This window comes from Microcaecilia unicolor, chromosome 7 (genome assembly GCF_901765095.1).
Source record: "Microcaecilia unicolor chromosome 7, aMicUni1.1, whole genome shotgun sequence".
Classification (NCBI taxonomy): domain Eukaryota; kingdom Metazoa; phylum Chordata; class Amphibia; order Gymnophiona; family Siphonopidae; genus Microcaecilia; species Microcaecilia unicolor.
In genome coordinates, this window is record NC_044037.1 from 74,968,748 (window position 1) to 74,985,873 (window position 17,126).

The 17,126-nt window shown below is 43.1% G+C and overlaps 1 protein-coding gene across 2 annotated transcripts in view; it reads right to left on the minus strand.

Moving 5' to 3' along the window:
• The window catches only part of UTP14A (UTP14A small subunit processome component), a 54,624-nt gene that overhangs the window by 15,109 nt on the left and 22,389 nt on the right, over positions 1–17,126 (minus strand). For both annotated transcript variants that reach the window (XM_030209501.1, XM_030209502.1), the window contains exons 11-14: positions 4,733–5,114; positions 1,525–1,982; positions 1,252–1,442; positions 791–890 (exon numbers count right to left, since the gene is read on the minus strand). In XM_030209501.1, the coding sequence (XP_030065361.1) occupies positions 791–890; positions 1,252–1,442; positions 1,525–1,982; positions 4,733–5,114 (1,131 nt within the window). The remainder of the gene's footprint in view (positions 1–790; positions 891–1,251; positions 1,443–1,524; positions 1,983–4,732; positions 5,115–17,126) is intronic.

Here is a 17,126-nt window from a genome sequence, read left to right on the forward strand (position 1 = left end):
CAAACAAACAAAAAAAAGAAATAAAAGAAAAAAACCCCAAAAGGGATATGGCCACACTGATTTGTGTTTTTGTCACATCGAAATTAAGTTACAGTAATGTGCGATATTGTGGCCTATCTAAATGTCAGATACAGCACTTGCTTCATTTGTTAACGGGCAAAAGTGTATATGATCATGTGTTGCCTTTGCTGAAGGAAATGCATTGGCTCCTAATCCAACAGAACAATGTTTAAAATTTTATGTTTAGTCTTTACTGTATTAAAATTGGATGGTCTGGTATACTTGAAAGAACATCTCAAGGCATATGCTCGAACTAGACAATTGCGTTCAGCTAAATACAGTTATTAGCAAGACCAAGGGGGGGCATAGATTAAAGACAACTGAGGGAAGCGTATTTAGATATGTAGACCTGTACTTTGTGAAATAATATTCCACTTGAGCTTAAACAGTTAGTTTGTTATAGAGCTTTTAAGAAAAAAGGCTTTTTTTTCTCTTTTTAAATAGATTTTTTCTTAGCTTATTTTAGATTGGAATGAAATAGAAATACTTTTTACTATTACAACCCACTTCACACCTTATCTGGGAGAGGCAAGTAGTCAAATAATAATAAAGTACTGATGTCCAACAGTTGCACACCTGTTTCTACTTAGCCCTGACTGTTGATACCAAGATATAGCTCTTGCGGCAGGGAGGCCAAAGCCTGATATTTGCAATTCTTTCACCACACTCCCCAGTCCCCTTCTCTGCTCCTGCAGGCACCAATCCCTTCATTTCCTGTATTATTACTCACCTGGTGAGCTGCTGCCAACAGGTCTCGCTTCTCATTTATAATAACATTAGGAAGTTTGTGGTCTTTTCGCGGAGGGCCAGGTGTAGCTCTAATGAGAAACCTGAAAAATGCTGGGTGTAAGTTTCTGAGACACAAGATAACTGGATTCGTCACCAGCTACAAGACCCCTTTTTGGATCAATATAAGAATTACCTAGTTAGGTTGTATTTTAGGGACCAGAGTCACGCACACCTCTTCTTAAAATCTATCTGGTCTTAGAACATGTACAACAGAATCTACGGACCTCTGTGTTGTTTTAATAAAAAGGTATTTATCTGAAAAAAAATCCAGCATCAAATCCTCTATTACAGCTTTACTCAAGGGACAAGCAGAAGCAGAAACTGCCACACACCTCTTTCAGCCTCCACACTTGCTCAATTGCTGCAACCTTCCTCTCTCATATTCAGGGACTGCTCGCTTACCTCTTCCTCTTCTTAGTGCTGGGCTTCAATCCTGTGCCACCCCACTCGCCCCAGCCTGGCAAGGTCAGGTCTATGTTCTTGGGCTTCCCTGCTTGCTCTGAGCTGCGCTTCTCTTTCAAGAAATCCTTGATGACATCATCGCCTGCAAAGGCCTCCTTAATGATCAGCTTTTGATTGCCTTCTTCTTCCTCCTGTAAAATGCCACAAGTTCACTACAGATATCAATCTAAGAGTGAAGCCCAGAAACCAGCAACTTCTTGAACATTTCCTTACCTCTTCCTCAACTGCTGTAGGCAGCGCGGGGGTTTTAATTGTACGGGAGGAGGAAGAGAGCACTCTTTTCAGGTTAATTAGGCTATTCTTTTTTCTCTTGTTCTTTTTTTCCTCGGGAACAGTGATCATTGTCTGCTGCTCCTCCTCCCGTGTAACTGCATCTGTCTGTACCTCCTCACCTCCTGCCCACTCTTCTCTGCCAAGTGCTCCTACTTCCTCCATGGTCTGTGCTCTTTGCAGCTGCTCCGCTAAGAAGGGGCCCTCCTCCCTCACAGATGGCTCATCTGCTATTTTCTCCAGCCCATTAGCATCAGACTCCATTGCACATGTTGGACTCCTCCCTAATTCATCTGGCTGCCCATTGTGATTCAGGAGATTCTGAAAAATGTCTTCGGAATCTAATATTTGTTCATCTTTTTTGTCATCTTCAAGATCAGATGTTTGCCTCTTGTCAGGATCTGGAAACAAACCACAGAAGATGCAATAAACTGGCAGCTCCCAAAACCTTTCCCTCAAAACAAAGAAAAGAAGAATCGCTGCATAAATTAAAAAAAAAAAGTCTTGTTAATAGAAATGGACTAAAAAATTATTTTAACAATGTAGATACTAGAAAGTTAAAAACCTAAAAAGATCTCTTGTCTGTGCATGAAGTCAGTCTTCATTCCCCCCTCCCTCCCTCCCTCGGTCCAACATCTCACTCTCCATTTCCTCTGGGTATTTAATGTGGTCTCCAGTCTGCAAAGCCATCAGCAACCCAAAACAGCAGGGATTCTATAATAGTGTAATATGCTAGGCCACCTACACTGTGGTGAAAAAAAAAAAAAAAAAGACACATAATTCTGAACAAATGCATTCATTTAGAATAAGGCAGAAAAAAAGATGGCCGTGCTAAACCTGACTGTAGGCTCTGCCTGCTTCAGAGGGTACTTCATCCCCTTAGAGCACTATACCCAGATTAACATCTAAAGATCTGTGGGCATCTCTGTAGCAGCTAATATGCCTCAACCATAAGCAAAGAAATGAATAGGAAACTATGTTCTTGGGAGGAAAGCTGGGAAGAAACCACTAATCTCAAAAAAGAATGTTGCTGCCCACCTTGACTTCTAGAAGAATGTTCTCTGGTGAAAGAATCAAAAACAGAACTTTTCAGTCAAAATCAACAAACATTTTGTTTTGCAAAAACCAAATACTGCCTTTCAAAGTAAGGATGTCAAGTATGCTACATCAGGACCTGGGCAGCTTGCTGTTATTAATGGAACCATAAATTCTGTTTTCTATCTGAAAATTCTACAGAATGTCGAATTGAAGCTAAGATGAAAAGGGGCCATGTAGCAAGACAATAACGACTCCAAATATTCAAGTTAATCTATTACAAAATGGCTGGAGAAGGTTCAGGATTTTAGACTGGCCAAGTCACACTTAAACCCTAGCTGCCCGACATTCAAAGTGACTTAAGTTGGCAGGAGAGGCTCCTGCCCGCATAAGTCGCTTGGGGCTGCCCAACCACTGATATTCAGTGGCCCTTAACCAGGCAGTACCACTGAATATTGGCTTTGACCGGCCATGTTTAACGTGGGCAGGTTAGGGGGTGGTACAGGGGGCAGAGTTGCGGAGCAGCCAGCAGTTATGCGGGTACCAGCAATATCCAGTGTCAGCTTCCGCATAGTTAACTGGGCAAATTTAGGACAGCTTCAAAGCTATCCTAAATTCATCCAGTTAGCTATGCGGGCCCCGGCTGAATATCGGATGGAACCTGTGTAATTTTTGAAAATTGTATTCAATCCCTTTGTTCCCCCCCACCCCCACCCCAGCAGATTCTCTCCTTCTGATCCTCTCTCCTCCCCCAGCAAGGATAGAAACCCCTCCCACCTCCTAATCATGACAACACCCCACCACCGGGGGGTGGTTGTGGCAGCCGCTAGGGGCAGGAGCGAAAGGTTCACTTCTGCCCCCAATGGAGGAAGGCATGGGGAGATATCGTGACTGGCAGAGCTGTGGAGTCAGTACTCCAAACCTTTGACTACAACTGCTCTATTTTTCTAATGTCCGACTGACTCATTGTCCTGGATCTAAAGTACTAGTAAAAAACAGCTTATACATTTGTACTGAATCCGACTCCACCTAAAATTGCTTCCAACTCAGTCTCCACAGCCCCGGTGAATGGGAGGTGGGAGGGGAGGTTCTATCCTTGCTGGGGGGAGGGGAGGGCTGTTTTGGGTGGGTCAGAGTTGGATCGGAAGGGGGGACATTTCGAGAGGAAGGTGGGAGGGGGATCAGAGGGGCTGAACACAATTAACAAAACAAAAAAAAAAAAAAGAAAGTTAGGTAAGTCCCGGCAGCCGGACAACTACAATTAGCCCTGAATATTCATTCAGTGCTAGTGTCCGGACATGGCTTGGCACTGAATATCTGGGGCTAATGTAGCTGGCGACAGTCAGTGTTAACAAAAAAAAAAAAAAATAGAACCGCTGACCGCCACTGGCTGAACATCGGCTGGTATAGAAATAAATATCATGGCAACGCCTGAATGCAAGGATGACCTCAACAGCTCAGCAAGAAACAATGGGCCAAAATTTCTCAAAGTGATATCAGAGACTGATCAACAGTTATAGGAGTTACTGAATGAAGGATTCACATACTTTTTCACACTACGATACTTCTGGTTGAATCTCTGTCCAGTAAATATTCAAAATATGCTTACAAGTTTCCTGCCTTTTCATCGGTAGCTCAAGTTTCATTACCTCTGTACCTGGATGTATTTCTCTGCTCCAGAGGGCTTACAATCTTGGTTTGTACCTAAGGCAACTGAGGATGAAAAAGTGGTTTTCCCAAGATCACAAGAAATGTCAGTGGGATTTTGAATCCTGGCTTTCCTGGTTCTCATCCTGCTATTCTAACCACTAGGGTACTCCTCCTCTTTTTTGCCTGATTATTTGCTGGGGCTCTCTCTCTTTTATCAGGGTTTAAAGTTGGGATCAAGTAGTGCTGGTATAAAGTGTGTTAAAACAGAGACAAGCAGGTTCACTGTCTCCCAGAACAACAGAGTGTGACATTGCCTGACACAGCATCACTGCTGGAGCTGGCTTCAAGTTCAATGCTAATTTAAATTTGGTTCCTTTTAATCACAGAAGACGTGCAGAACTTACTGCAAGATAAAGACTCTTGTACATATCCCCAATTTTTAATAATGGCCTCCTATGAAACTCACCCATCTCACCACTAGACTGTTCCACTTCTCTGTCTTCCTCTTTCTGCTGCTGTTTCCTAAGATGACGTCTTTCCTCAAATTCTTGAAGAAGAGTTTCCTCCTCTGAGAGCTCCTCCTCTTCCTCCATCATATTCTTGGTCCCTGCGTTGCTCAAAATGGGGGGCTCCTGGAGTTCCTCTTCTATACCAGAGTCCTTTGCATCACTTCTGAGTTTTCCTAGCATCCAGGGATTTGAGCTATCGGTACTCACTTGCACTTCATTGATGGAGGCAGGAACCAGTGTCTCTTCTTCCACTTGTGCTTCATCACTATCTGACACCACCTGGAGCTTCTGGGTCAGCTCCTTGTTCTTATCCAATTGTTCCTGCATTGCTCGACGGGCCTGAGAGCAGCAGAAAAGAAAGAATGTGTTTAGTAACCTGCAGAAGGGGCTGCAGGGGGACTTAGCCTCAGACATTATAAAAGCATTGAGATATCCCAACAAAGAAACAAGTGGCCTGTGCTTTGTAACCACTCTTTCATTAAGGCACCTCTGTATGGTTTTAATTTAAGTATCTGTAAACTGCATCTTCAGATTAAAAACCACTCAAAAGGTCAGTGACGTCACCTTCCTGTATAGCGCTTAACACTAACTCCAGGCAGCCTAAGCATCCCTCCACTATAGGTGATAATATCATTGATCAATTCTGTCCCTGAGTGAAATACTGCTGCAGATAATAAAAGACCCTTTGTGACATGACAACATTCACAGGGATGCCAGTAAGGCTCCAATACAAAGCAGCAAAAGGAAAGGACTGCCACAGTTCCAAGCAGGTGGAGGATGGTACAAAGTCTGCAAATGGGGATTTGCTCCCCCTGCAGGACAAAATATTCCAATGGTTTCTTGAAATAAAAAGTGATCCGTTTTGCTGAAGAAGGAGATGCAGACGGTGTTAGTGGAGCTACAGTATGAAATGGTCGAAGTGGGACAAAGACTGGAAGAACTCAAAGCAATAACGGATGGCACGAGGACACTCTGAATGGGCTCCAGAGACAGTTGTGAGTTAGAAAAGGCCCAATGTGATTTCTGGGAAAAAAAACCCCTGAAAATATGGAGAATTGAGTTTGACGCAGCAACCTCAGATTGCAAGAGGTACCAGAAAAGGATGAGAAATGCAGTTATGAAAATATGGTTCAGCAAATCTGCATGAACAATTCTTGTAGCTGTGAATATTGAGGAATCCAGCAGGAACCTGTAGAAAGTCCACAGGGCCTTGGGATCTTGGCAGGAAGGCAAACTAGAGATATAATAGCCCTGTTTCATGAGTACAAGGTGAAGGAGACTGTTCCAAGCTGCAAGAAAATTGGTAGAATTTGATGGGAGAAGTGTCTGATAGAAATCTACAACAACCTCTCAAGAAGTACTCCATGAAAAAAGGAGAGAATTTCAGGAGGAGATCATTAGGTATCACTGGCTCTACTCATTTAGTGACTAAAGGATTAATGACAGCTGAATGGACAAACGTACTGCAAGTGGAGAATAGCGTGGAGAAAAGTAAAGGTTTGAGATATTTTTATCTAAAGATTCCTAATGAGATACCTTTGTAATCTAAAGGACTTAACATCTGCACTGACACAAGATCATAACTCTTTTCTATTTCAACTGCAGCTAGAACAGTTCATCTGCAAACTTCAATTGTGTCTTTATTTTGAAGGCGGAGAAGCAGCATGTGAAGATCATTCTCAAGTTCGAGATTGCTCTTCTTGAACCCCCCCCCCCCTCCAGGTCCTCTGGATTCAGTTTTGCAAACTTAAAGATAAATAAAACACAAAACTGTTTTAACGCTTATCCCAAAGCGAGGCCTGGAGTCAGACACAAGCCATTTGAGTCATGCTTTCAAAATACAGGATTTTATACATGAGTGGTAAAGGGATGGTAACAAAATTGGGATCCTTTCACCTTATGCTTAATGGAGCTTTGGTTATTTTTTCTTAGAAACAGTTGTGTTTACCCAATTACAATCTTATATATAAACAAAAAATATCTTACATCCAAGACAATCGGGCTTCAGAAAGGGATACAGTACAGAGACGGTAATAACCTCTCGTTCCTACTTTGGTCCTGGGGAACTAAGGAACTGAGTTCAATTCCCACTTCAGGCACAGACAGCTCCTTGTGACTCTGGGCAAGTCACTTAACCCTCTATTGCCCCATGTAAGCCGCATTGAGCCTGCCATGAGTGGGAAAGCGCGGGGAAAAAAATTTAACAAAAAAAAACATACGCGCCAGACTGGAACAGGGTTATATTGCACTAGTTATCTCGCTCGACTTATCAGCAACATTTGATCTTATTGACCATGATCTGCTATTACATCGCTTAAAGGAAATCGGTATCACAGATACGATTTATGATTGGTTTACGTCATTTCAGACAAATCGGTCGTTTAAGGTAGTACAAAATGGTTCTATGTAAAAATGCTATCCTATTTCCTGTGGGGTACCACAAGGTTCAATGTTATCACCAACTTTATTTAATATATACACTAGTCCTTTGCCATTACTTATACAAACTTTTGGTATTAGTTTCTACTCATACGCAGATGATTTTCTCTTTGTTCATTATTTTAAAACCATTAGACATTAACTTAAAACAACTTCAAAATTGTCCTGCAGCGGTGGCAAGCTGGCTTAAAGACCATCATTTGATATTAAATCCTTCACATCCTGGATTACAGGTTGTGAAACAATTCCCTCTGTAACACCTACACTATTTGATAAACAAATACTAACGGTGAAATTTTTAGGTATTTAGGAGTCATTACTGACTCAGGTTTAACGTTTAATGAACAAATATCAGAAACAGTAAAGAAATCATTTTATCACCTGCGAAAATTGCGTTCTATTAGAAATTCTGTTGAAAGATCCTCGTTATGTACTTTAACACATGCATATATTACAACACGTCTGGATTACTGTAATACCGTCTATTATGCAGGACTGACTAAGATCAATATAAAACGGCTGCAGATGATACAGAACACTGCAGCTCGTATTATTTGCAGAGCAACAAGATATGACTGGATCACACCTTTTTTGTATCATCTTCACTGGCTTCCAGTTGAAGCCAGAATAAAATTTAAAATTCTTACTTTGACTTTTAAAGCTTTACATTTATTGACTCCTCAATACTTAGTGAATGTCATTCTGCCCTATACACCTATACGAACACTTCGATCATTAAATGATAACAGGTTAATAATTCCATCACCAAAAAAGGCTAGATGGGAATCTACTAGACTTTCAGCATTTTTCTATGTAGCTCCTGCTCTCTGGAATTGCCTTCCAAAAATTATCAGATTAGAAGAGTCGTATGTTAAGTCTTGTAACTTCTGAAAACATACCTATTCCAAAATATGTTTGAAAGTAATCTGGAATGAAAAAAAAACCCAGGGAAACGGGTAGAATGTATATGCAGAAAAAAACCATATGTTTGTTCATATAAATTTGTTATGAATGGATTGTCTTATTGTTGTTTTTATTCTCAGAATGGATGCTTTTGGTTTGCCGTGCTTTCCTGTTAAAGAAATGGTGTTCCTGTAGGTTATTTTAAAGTTTTGTGTATTCTTAAAGAAATATAAATCGTTCTGGTTTGTGTATGCAATTAAGAAACGGTATAGAAAATAAATAAACGATAAACAACGATACTAACTGTATTGAACTGTCTTTGCCTGCTGACCTTACCTAGTTTCATTGTTTAGGTATTTGGTGTATAGTGTTCCTTTGATCCTGAATAAAAACCATCTCTCTATATAAAACGCACCTCCAACGTTCTAATGAAGCCTCTGTTAGCCAACATTCTAAGTGAAGGGGGTGAGATCGCATTGTGTCTGCCCCGCCCACGCGTCAAACGTGATGACGTTGAGGGCGGAGCAATGACACTCAACCAATCGCATCGCTCGGCAGAGAAGCGTCAGGGAAGGAGGCGGCGCTCTCGACGTCTAGCCTTCCCTTCGCTGTGTTCCGCCTTCTTCTGACGTCAAGGATGACGTCAAAAGAAGGCGGAACACAGCGAAGGGAAACCTAGACGTCGGGAGCACCGCCTCCTTCCCTGACGCTTCGCTGCCGGAACCGCCACGGAGGTAAATTTAAAAACAAGAAAAAAAAAAAAACACCCATGTTGGGGGGAGAGAAGAGGGTGGCCACTAAAGTACAACAATGGGAGCGGGAGGGCAGGGGAGAAACGACAGCATGGATGCGAAGGGGGGGGTGGAGAAGAGGGCGGGCCAGGCTGGGACATGGGAGAGAGAGGAGCATGGATGCGAGGGGGGGTCATGGAAGGGAGACAGGGGACTTGCTGGAAATGGATGAATGGAGGCGGCAGGGGACAGAGGAGCATGGATGGCCATGGATTGGGAGGGCAGGGCTCAGGGAGAGAGGGCAATTGCTGGAAAGGGATGAATGGAGGGGGCAGGGGACAGAGGAGCATGGATGGCCATGGATTGGGGATGGCCATGGATTGGGAGGGCAGGGCTCAGGGAGAGAGGGCAATTGCTGGAAAGGGATAAATGGAGGGGGCAGGGGACAGAGGAGCATGGATGGGCATGGATTGGGAGGGCAGGACTCAGGGAGAGAGGGGAATTGCTGGATAGGGATGAATGGAGGGGACAGATGGCCATGGATGGATATGGATTGCAGGGCAGGCCTCAGGGAGAGAGGGGAATTGCTGGATAGGGATGAATGGAGGGGCCAGGTGACAAAGGAGCATGGATGGGCATGGATTGGAAGGGCAGGACTCAGAGACAGGGGAATTGCTGGATAGAGATGAATGGAGGGGACAGATGGCCATGGATGCATATGGATTGCAGGGCAGGCCTCAGGGAGAGAGTGGAATTGCTGGATAGGGATGAATGGAGGGGCCAGGTGACAAAGGAGCATGGATTGGACTCACACTTTCACTCTGACTCTCAAACAGTCACTCTCACATACACTCTCCCAAACATACACACTCCGAGGAAAACCTTGCTAGCGCCCGTTTCATTTGTGTCAGAAACGGGCCTTTTTTACTAGTTTAAACATAAAAACCATTTTTAATGAGGTGACTCAATTGGAAACAGAAAGAGGGTGTAAGAAAAATAATTTATCCCAAGAAGAATGGAAAGTGCTACACGATTTAAGTACTAACCCTTCAGTAGTTATGGATATGCAGATAAAGGAGGTGCCACAGTTTTGCTTTCTCAGATGTATATGAAAGAAGTTTATCGTCAACTTTCAGATAATCAACTTTATAAAGAGTTATCTTTGAATCCTTCTGAAGAGATTCTTGAATATACTGAAACTATCTGTGAAGGCTAAATCCCAAGGTTATTTCACTATGGGGAGTTCAATTATCCTATATAATAAAATGCACCTCCAACATTCTGAAGCTGACTGCTTGGCTGAGGCATTCCTGCTCTCTGTATCCATCTCCTGAATTGACATCACGTACTTCCGGGTTCGTCACAGGCAGAAGTGACCAACCACACGAGGTTTCTTGGCTTCAGAATGTTGGAGGTGCATTCTATTAAATAGGATTGGTCAGTTCCTTGAAGCACAGCAACGCTCAGACACCAGAGGGGGGGGGGGGGGGGGGGGGGGGAGGTACCTCTGTCACACACACAAACTCTCTCTCACAGTCAATGTCTTTCTCTCTCTTACTCTCACACACTGTCTCTCACTGTATCACATTCACTCTCTATGTGTCACACAGTCACTCACACACTCTCTTGGTCTCATACACTCAGTCTCACAGACAGTCTGTGTCTCACACACACTGTATCTGTGTGAAACACACTCTCTCTCTCACACTGTCTCACATACGAACTTGCACACACTCTCAATTCTCACACATACACTCTCTCTCTCACAGACACACTCACACCCAGACTCACTCACTCTCTCTCTCACACACAGTCACTCTCACATACACTCTCTCAAACATACACACTCCGAGGAAAACCTTGCTATCACCCGTTTCATGTGTGTCAGAAACAGGCCTTTTTTACTAGTTTAACATATAGACTCTTCAAAGTTCCTATTTTTTACATCCTACCAAAAATTCACAAAGGTTTAGTGAATCCTCCAGGCTGCCCAATTGTGTCAGCAAGAGATTCTTTATTAGAAATAACATGTAAGTAGATAATCTTTTACAGCATCTTGTATGTTCTGCCAATCTCATACTAAAAAGACATCACTCATTTTTTTAAAGGGGAAAATAAAGCCAGCATGTCAGCTGGAGGCACTGCAGTGGAACTAATCTGGAAAGAGAGGCAAGTTGCCCCAACAACATTTGGAAAGTCCACAGATGGAAGGCCAATACTGAGACAGAATCAACTCCTATGTGGGACAGAATTTGGTCATAATTTGCTCAGAAACTACTCTGCAATGGAACATGGGACTGTTGCATACTGAAGATTAAGGTTTAACTGCAGTGTGAGAATGCATCTTGCATAGTATGATTGCCAGCGAGTGTAGGGAGTGGGGATATGAATGTGGAAAGGTGTGTGTGTGTATGTGGAGAGGAAGGAGTGGCAGATAGAAAGCAGTGAATTTAATGAGTGGGTTGATGCCAGGGGTGTGGGTCATGATCAGGAAGTATGGATACCCTTCATGTTTAAGAAGGGAGTGTGGAGGGAGGGGGATTGGAATTTGGGTTTGGTGGTTATGGGCTAAAAGGCACAGAGAAGACTAGGAGTGTCAATATAGGATAATGGCTAAACTGAAGTTAGCGACCCTCAATGTTCAAGGGTTGAATTCTTACAGAAAAAAAGCAGTTGATGGTCAAGGAGTTATTCAGGGCGCAGGCAGGGATAAGTTTCATTCAGAGACCCATTTGCTCAAGAATTTGTTAAGTTACCTGAAATCCTCTTCCCCAAGAGAGTGAAAAAAGGGGGTGAGGCGGTGGCGATTATGATCTCTAACCAGGTGTATGTCCAAGACCCCTAAATTTGAAAGATGAAGATGGGCAGCTTATTTTTCTAAAACAGGAGATCATAAGTACTTATTAAACTTTTTTGAAAGTTAGGAGGCAGGGTTTGTGGAGGGTCAATCTTGGGTGGTGACTTCTGAGGTGACTAAACTGGGATCTAACACAACATTAGAGGAGAAACAATGGCAGGGAAGAGACAAGGTAAGAAACTAAAAAGCACTTATTAGGGATATCTGACCTTACAGATTTGTGTAGCAAAGAAACTGCTCTCCTCAGTATTATTACTATTATCATATAATTGATATACTGCCTTTCTGTGATACAACCAAAGCAGTTATTACAACGTGAGATACAAAAAGCCCCCTTATGGCATGAGTGGACAGTGGCACATGAGCAGAAAGGTAAGCAATTCTGGAAACTAAATGACATTTTGGGGTCCTTTTGCTAAGTTGCAGTAAAAAGCCTTAATGCATCCTTACGTGGGTTTTTCCTGCAGCAGTAAAATGATCAATTTCCTATTTTTTTCAAAGTCCATACATTAATCTTGCCATAGTTCACAGCCATTAAAAAAAAATTAGCGTGTGAGCACTTACTGACACCTATTTTGTAGGCAGTAAGGGTTCATATGCTAATCAGTTAGCGCACTGTAATGTAGCTGCGCTTAGTGCAGGAACGCCCCACTCTCCCTCCCCCCCCAATCTGAACTTAGTGTGTGCAGATTTAGAACTTACCGTAGGACACCTGAGCATGTCATGCAATAAGCCATTTTAAGCTGCAGTAAGGGCCCCCTTAATGACACAGCTTGCTCTTTCACTTGCCAAACAGGACTACTACATCTACTTGATAAACGCTCTTGGCTCAAACCCTCAATGTCTCTTTGCCATGCTGAACTCTCTCCTTAAAGTGCTTTCACCTCCTACCCCTCCTTCACTTTCTCCCCAAACTATTGCTTAGTACTTTTATGATAAGGTTCACAAGATTAACCTTGAGTTGTCAACCAAGTCACCTCCACCTATCCTTCCCTCAGTCCATTCTGTCAACCCCTGGGGATATCAATTCCTCCTTTTCTAAAATCACTGAACAGGAAACTGCACATTTTCTTTCCTCTTCCAAACTGACTACCTGTGCCTCTTATCCTATTCCCACCAATCTATTCAGCACTATCTATCTGTCTGTTATATCTTCAATCTTTCACTTTCCACTGCAACTGTTCCTGATGCCTTCAAACATGCCACAGTTACACCACTCCTCAAAAAAACTTTATTGGACCCTACCTGTCCTTCCAACTATTGCCCCATCTCCCTCCTCCCTTTCCTATCCAAGATACTTGAACGTGCTGTTCATTGCCAATGTCTTTCTTTCATCTCAAGCTATTCTTGATCCACTTCAACCTGGCTTTCACCCTCTACATTCAACTGAAACAGCCCTTGCTAAAGTCTCCAATGACCTGTTCCTAGCCAGATCCAAAGGTCTCTAATCTATCCTCATCCTTCTCGATCTGCTGCTTTTGACACTGCTGATCACTGGCTACACCTTGATATGCTTTCCTCACTTGGATTTCAGGGCTCTGTTTTTTTCTTGGTTTTCTTATCGCTCCCATCGCACTTTTAGTGTATGCTCTGGTGGATCCTCCTCCACTTCTATCCCACTATCTTTCTACCCCTGATATCTCACCTTGCATCCAAACCAAAGTTTCAGCGTGCTTGTCTGACATTGCTGCCTGGATGTCTCAACGCCACCTGAAATTAAATATGACCAAAACCGAGCTTCTCATTTTCCCCCCCAAACCCACCTCCCCGCTCCCCCCGTTTTCTATTTCTGTTGATGGCTCTCTCATTCTCCCTGTCTCCTCAGCTCGAAACCTTGGGGTCATCTTTGACTCTTCTCTCTCCTTCTCTGCTCATATCCAGCAGACCGCCAAGACCTGTCGTTTCTTTCTTTACAACATCCGTAAAATCCGCCCCTTTCTTTCCGAGCACTCTACCAAAACCCTCATCCACACCCTTGTCACCTCTCGTTTAGACTACTGCAATCTGCTTCTTGCTGGCCTCCCACTTAGTCACCTCTCCCCTCTCCAGTCGGTTCAAAACTCTGCTGCCCGTCTCATCTTCCGCCAGGGTCGCTTTACTCATACTACCCCTCTCCTCAAGACCCTTCACTGGCTCCCTATCCGTTTTCGCATCCTGTTCAAACTTCTTCTACTAACCTATAAATGTATTCACTCTGCTGCTCCCCAGTATCTCTCCACACTCGTCCTTCCCTACACCCCTTCCCGTGCACTCCGCTCCATGGATAAATCCTTCTTATCTGTTCCCTTCTCCACTACTGCCAACTCCAGACTTCGCACCTTCTGTCTCGCTGCACCCTACGCCTGGAATAAACTTCCTGAGCCCCTACGTCTTGCCCCATCCTTGGCCACCTTTAAATCTAGACTGAAAACCCACCTCTTTAACATTGCTTTTGACTCGTAACCACTCGCCTCCACCTACCCTCCTCTCTTCCTTCCCGTTCACATTAATTGATTTGATTTGCTTACTTTATTTATTTTTTTTGTCTATTAGATTGTAAGCTCTTTGAGCAGGGACTGTCTTTCTTCTATGTTTGTACAGCGCTGCGTATGCCTGTAGCGCTATAGAAATGCTAAATAGTAGTAGTAGTAGTGTACCTCAGGGCTTTGTCTTGGGACCTCTTCTTTTCTCCATCTATACTTCCCTTGGTGCTCCGTTGTCCTCTCATGGTTTTTTAGCATCACTTTTATGCTGATGACTCACAGATCTACCTCTCCACACCAGAAATTTCAGCAGGAATCCAGGCTCAACCATCAGCCTGCCTGTCTGACATTGCTGGGATCAGACTAGTTTAGGTAACTGTCAAGGAGTTATTGTAAAAGCAGTAAGGTGGAGAATAATTATAAAATGCTGTATACCCTGGAGTACATAGCTAAACTCTACAGGACAGGGGAACAGTACTCCTGACAAGTGTGGTGGAGTGAGTACGTATTTTCATACTTGGTGGCTATGTGCTAAAGTGCAGGCGTTCTGAAGGGAGGTTTTCCTTTTGTTCGGCCAAATTGTGAATGAAGCTATCACTGTTGAGCCATAGGTGGCACTATGGAATGCACCTCCATCTTTGTCAGTAGAATGGAAGCCCCACCCAGATGTATTCACGTATGAAAAAAAAGGACGCAGGCAGGCCAAAACGATAGCCAGTATGGTTAAAATGTGAGGTGATGGAAGCTATTGGAGCCAAAAGAAAATGGAAAAAAAGATCTGAATGAAGAAAAAACAGGAAGCAGCAAGTTAAAATGCAAGCAACTGATAAAGAAGGCTAAAAGAGAATTTGAAAAGCAGCTTACTGTAGAGGCAAAGACTCAAAGCAAAATCTTTATCAGGTATATTAGAAGCAGAAAACCTGTGAAGGAGTCAGCAGAACTGTTAGATCATCAAAAACTAAAAAGAGCACTTGGGGAAGACAAGGCCATCGTGGAAAGACTAAATGAATCCTTTGCTTTGGTCTTTACTGAGGAAGATGTATGGGAGCTACCTGTGCCAGAAATGATTTTCAGAGGTGATGATACAGAAACACTGAACAAATCTTGGTGAACCTGAATAAGCCAAATCGACAAAAGCAGCAAATCCCCTGCACTGGATGGTATACACCTCAAGGTACCAAAGAAGCTCTAAAATGAAACTGAAAGTCTCCTATTGGTAAACTGTAACCTCTAATTAAAATCATCCATGGTTCCTGAAGATTGGAAGGTGGCTAATGCAATGCCAATTTTTAAAACGGTTTCCAGGGGAACTACAGACTGGTAAGCCTGATGTCAGTACTGGGTAACATGGTGGAAACTATCATAAAAAACAAAATTAGCAAACATATAGACAAAATCAACATGGATTCAGTCACATTTCTTTTTGAAGAAGTGAATAAAAAATGTGGCTAAAGGAGAGCCCGTTGATGCAGTGTATCTAGATTTTCAGAAAGCTTTTGACAAAGTCCCTCATGAGAGACTTCTGAGAAAATTTAAAAGCCATGGGATAGAAGGAAAGATTTGTTGTGGATTGGTAACTGGTTAAAAGATAGAAATCAGAGTAGGGTTAAATGGTCAATTCTCTCAATGGAAAAAGGTGGATAGTAGAGCGTAACAAGGATCTGTACTGGGAATGGTGCTTTTTAACAAATGTATAAATGACCTGGAAATGGGAACGATGAGCGAGGTGAATAAATCTGCTGATGATACGAAACTATTCAGAGTTGTGAAATTACAGGAGGACCTTGGAAGACTGGGCATCCAAATGGCAAATGAAATTTAAATGTGGTGAAGTGCAAAGTGACACACATTGGGAAGAATAACCCGAATTATAGCTACATGCATAGGCGCCAACTCCGTGGGTACTCGAGCACCCCCAATATTTTAACCCGCCGTTGAAAGTTCCGATTCCGGTTCCAACCCCAGCCAGCCCGACCTGCCCGCCCTCTTCTCCCTCAACAGTCCTCCATCCTCACCTTCCTGCTGCCCAGAATTTAAAACTCATCTTATCTCAGGTCCCGGCAGCAGTGAAAGGCGAGCAGGCTCGGCTTCAGCCTTCCCTTGCTGCCAGGACCGAGGTAAGATGAGTTTTAAATTCTGGGCGGCAGGAAGGCGAGGACGGAGGACTGTTGTGGGAGAAGAGGTCGGCATGGGGTTGGGACGAGTAACTGGACATGGAGGGGAGGGGAGAGAGGAGAAATCGCTGGACATGGAAGAGAGGGCAGGGGAGAGATGAGTTGTTGGACATGAATGGAGGGAGGGGAGGAGAATTCGCTGGAAATGAATGAGAGGGGAGAGTAGGGGAGAGAGGAGAATTGCTGGATATGAATGGAGGGGGGAGGGGGAGAGGGAAAATGCACCACATGTAAAAAAAAAAAAAATTCAGCACCCCCAATCATTTTGAAAAGTTGGCTCCTATGGCTACATGATACTAGGCTCCAGATTAGAATCCCCACTGAAGAGTCATCCAAAAAAGCAAACGGTGTTAGAAATTATTATGAAGGGAATGGAGAATAAGTCAAAGAATATTATGTCTCTTTATTGCTCCATGAGACCAGACCTTGAGTACTGTGTGCAATTCTGGTCACTGCATCTCAAAAAAGATATAATAAAACTGGAAAAGGTACAGAGAAAGGTGGTCAAAATGATTAAAGGGTGGAAGGACTCTCATATGATGGTAAGCTAAAGAGGTTGGTGCTCTTTAGCTTGAAGAACAGATGGCTGAGGAGAGAGATGATCAAGTCAATAAAATCCTGAGTGGAACAAGTAAACATGAATCCATTTTTTATTCTTTCAAAAAGTACAAAGGCTAGAGGACACTCCAAGAAGATACATAATTGCAGATTAAAACAAATAGAAGAAAATACTGGAGCAAGTGGTAAAAGCAGTTAATGAAGCTGGCTTTAAAAAAGGTTTGGAC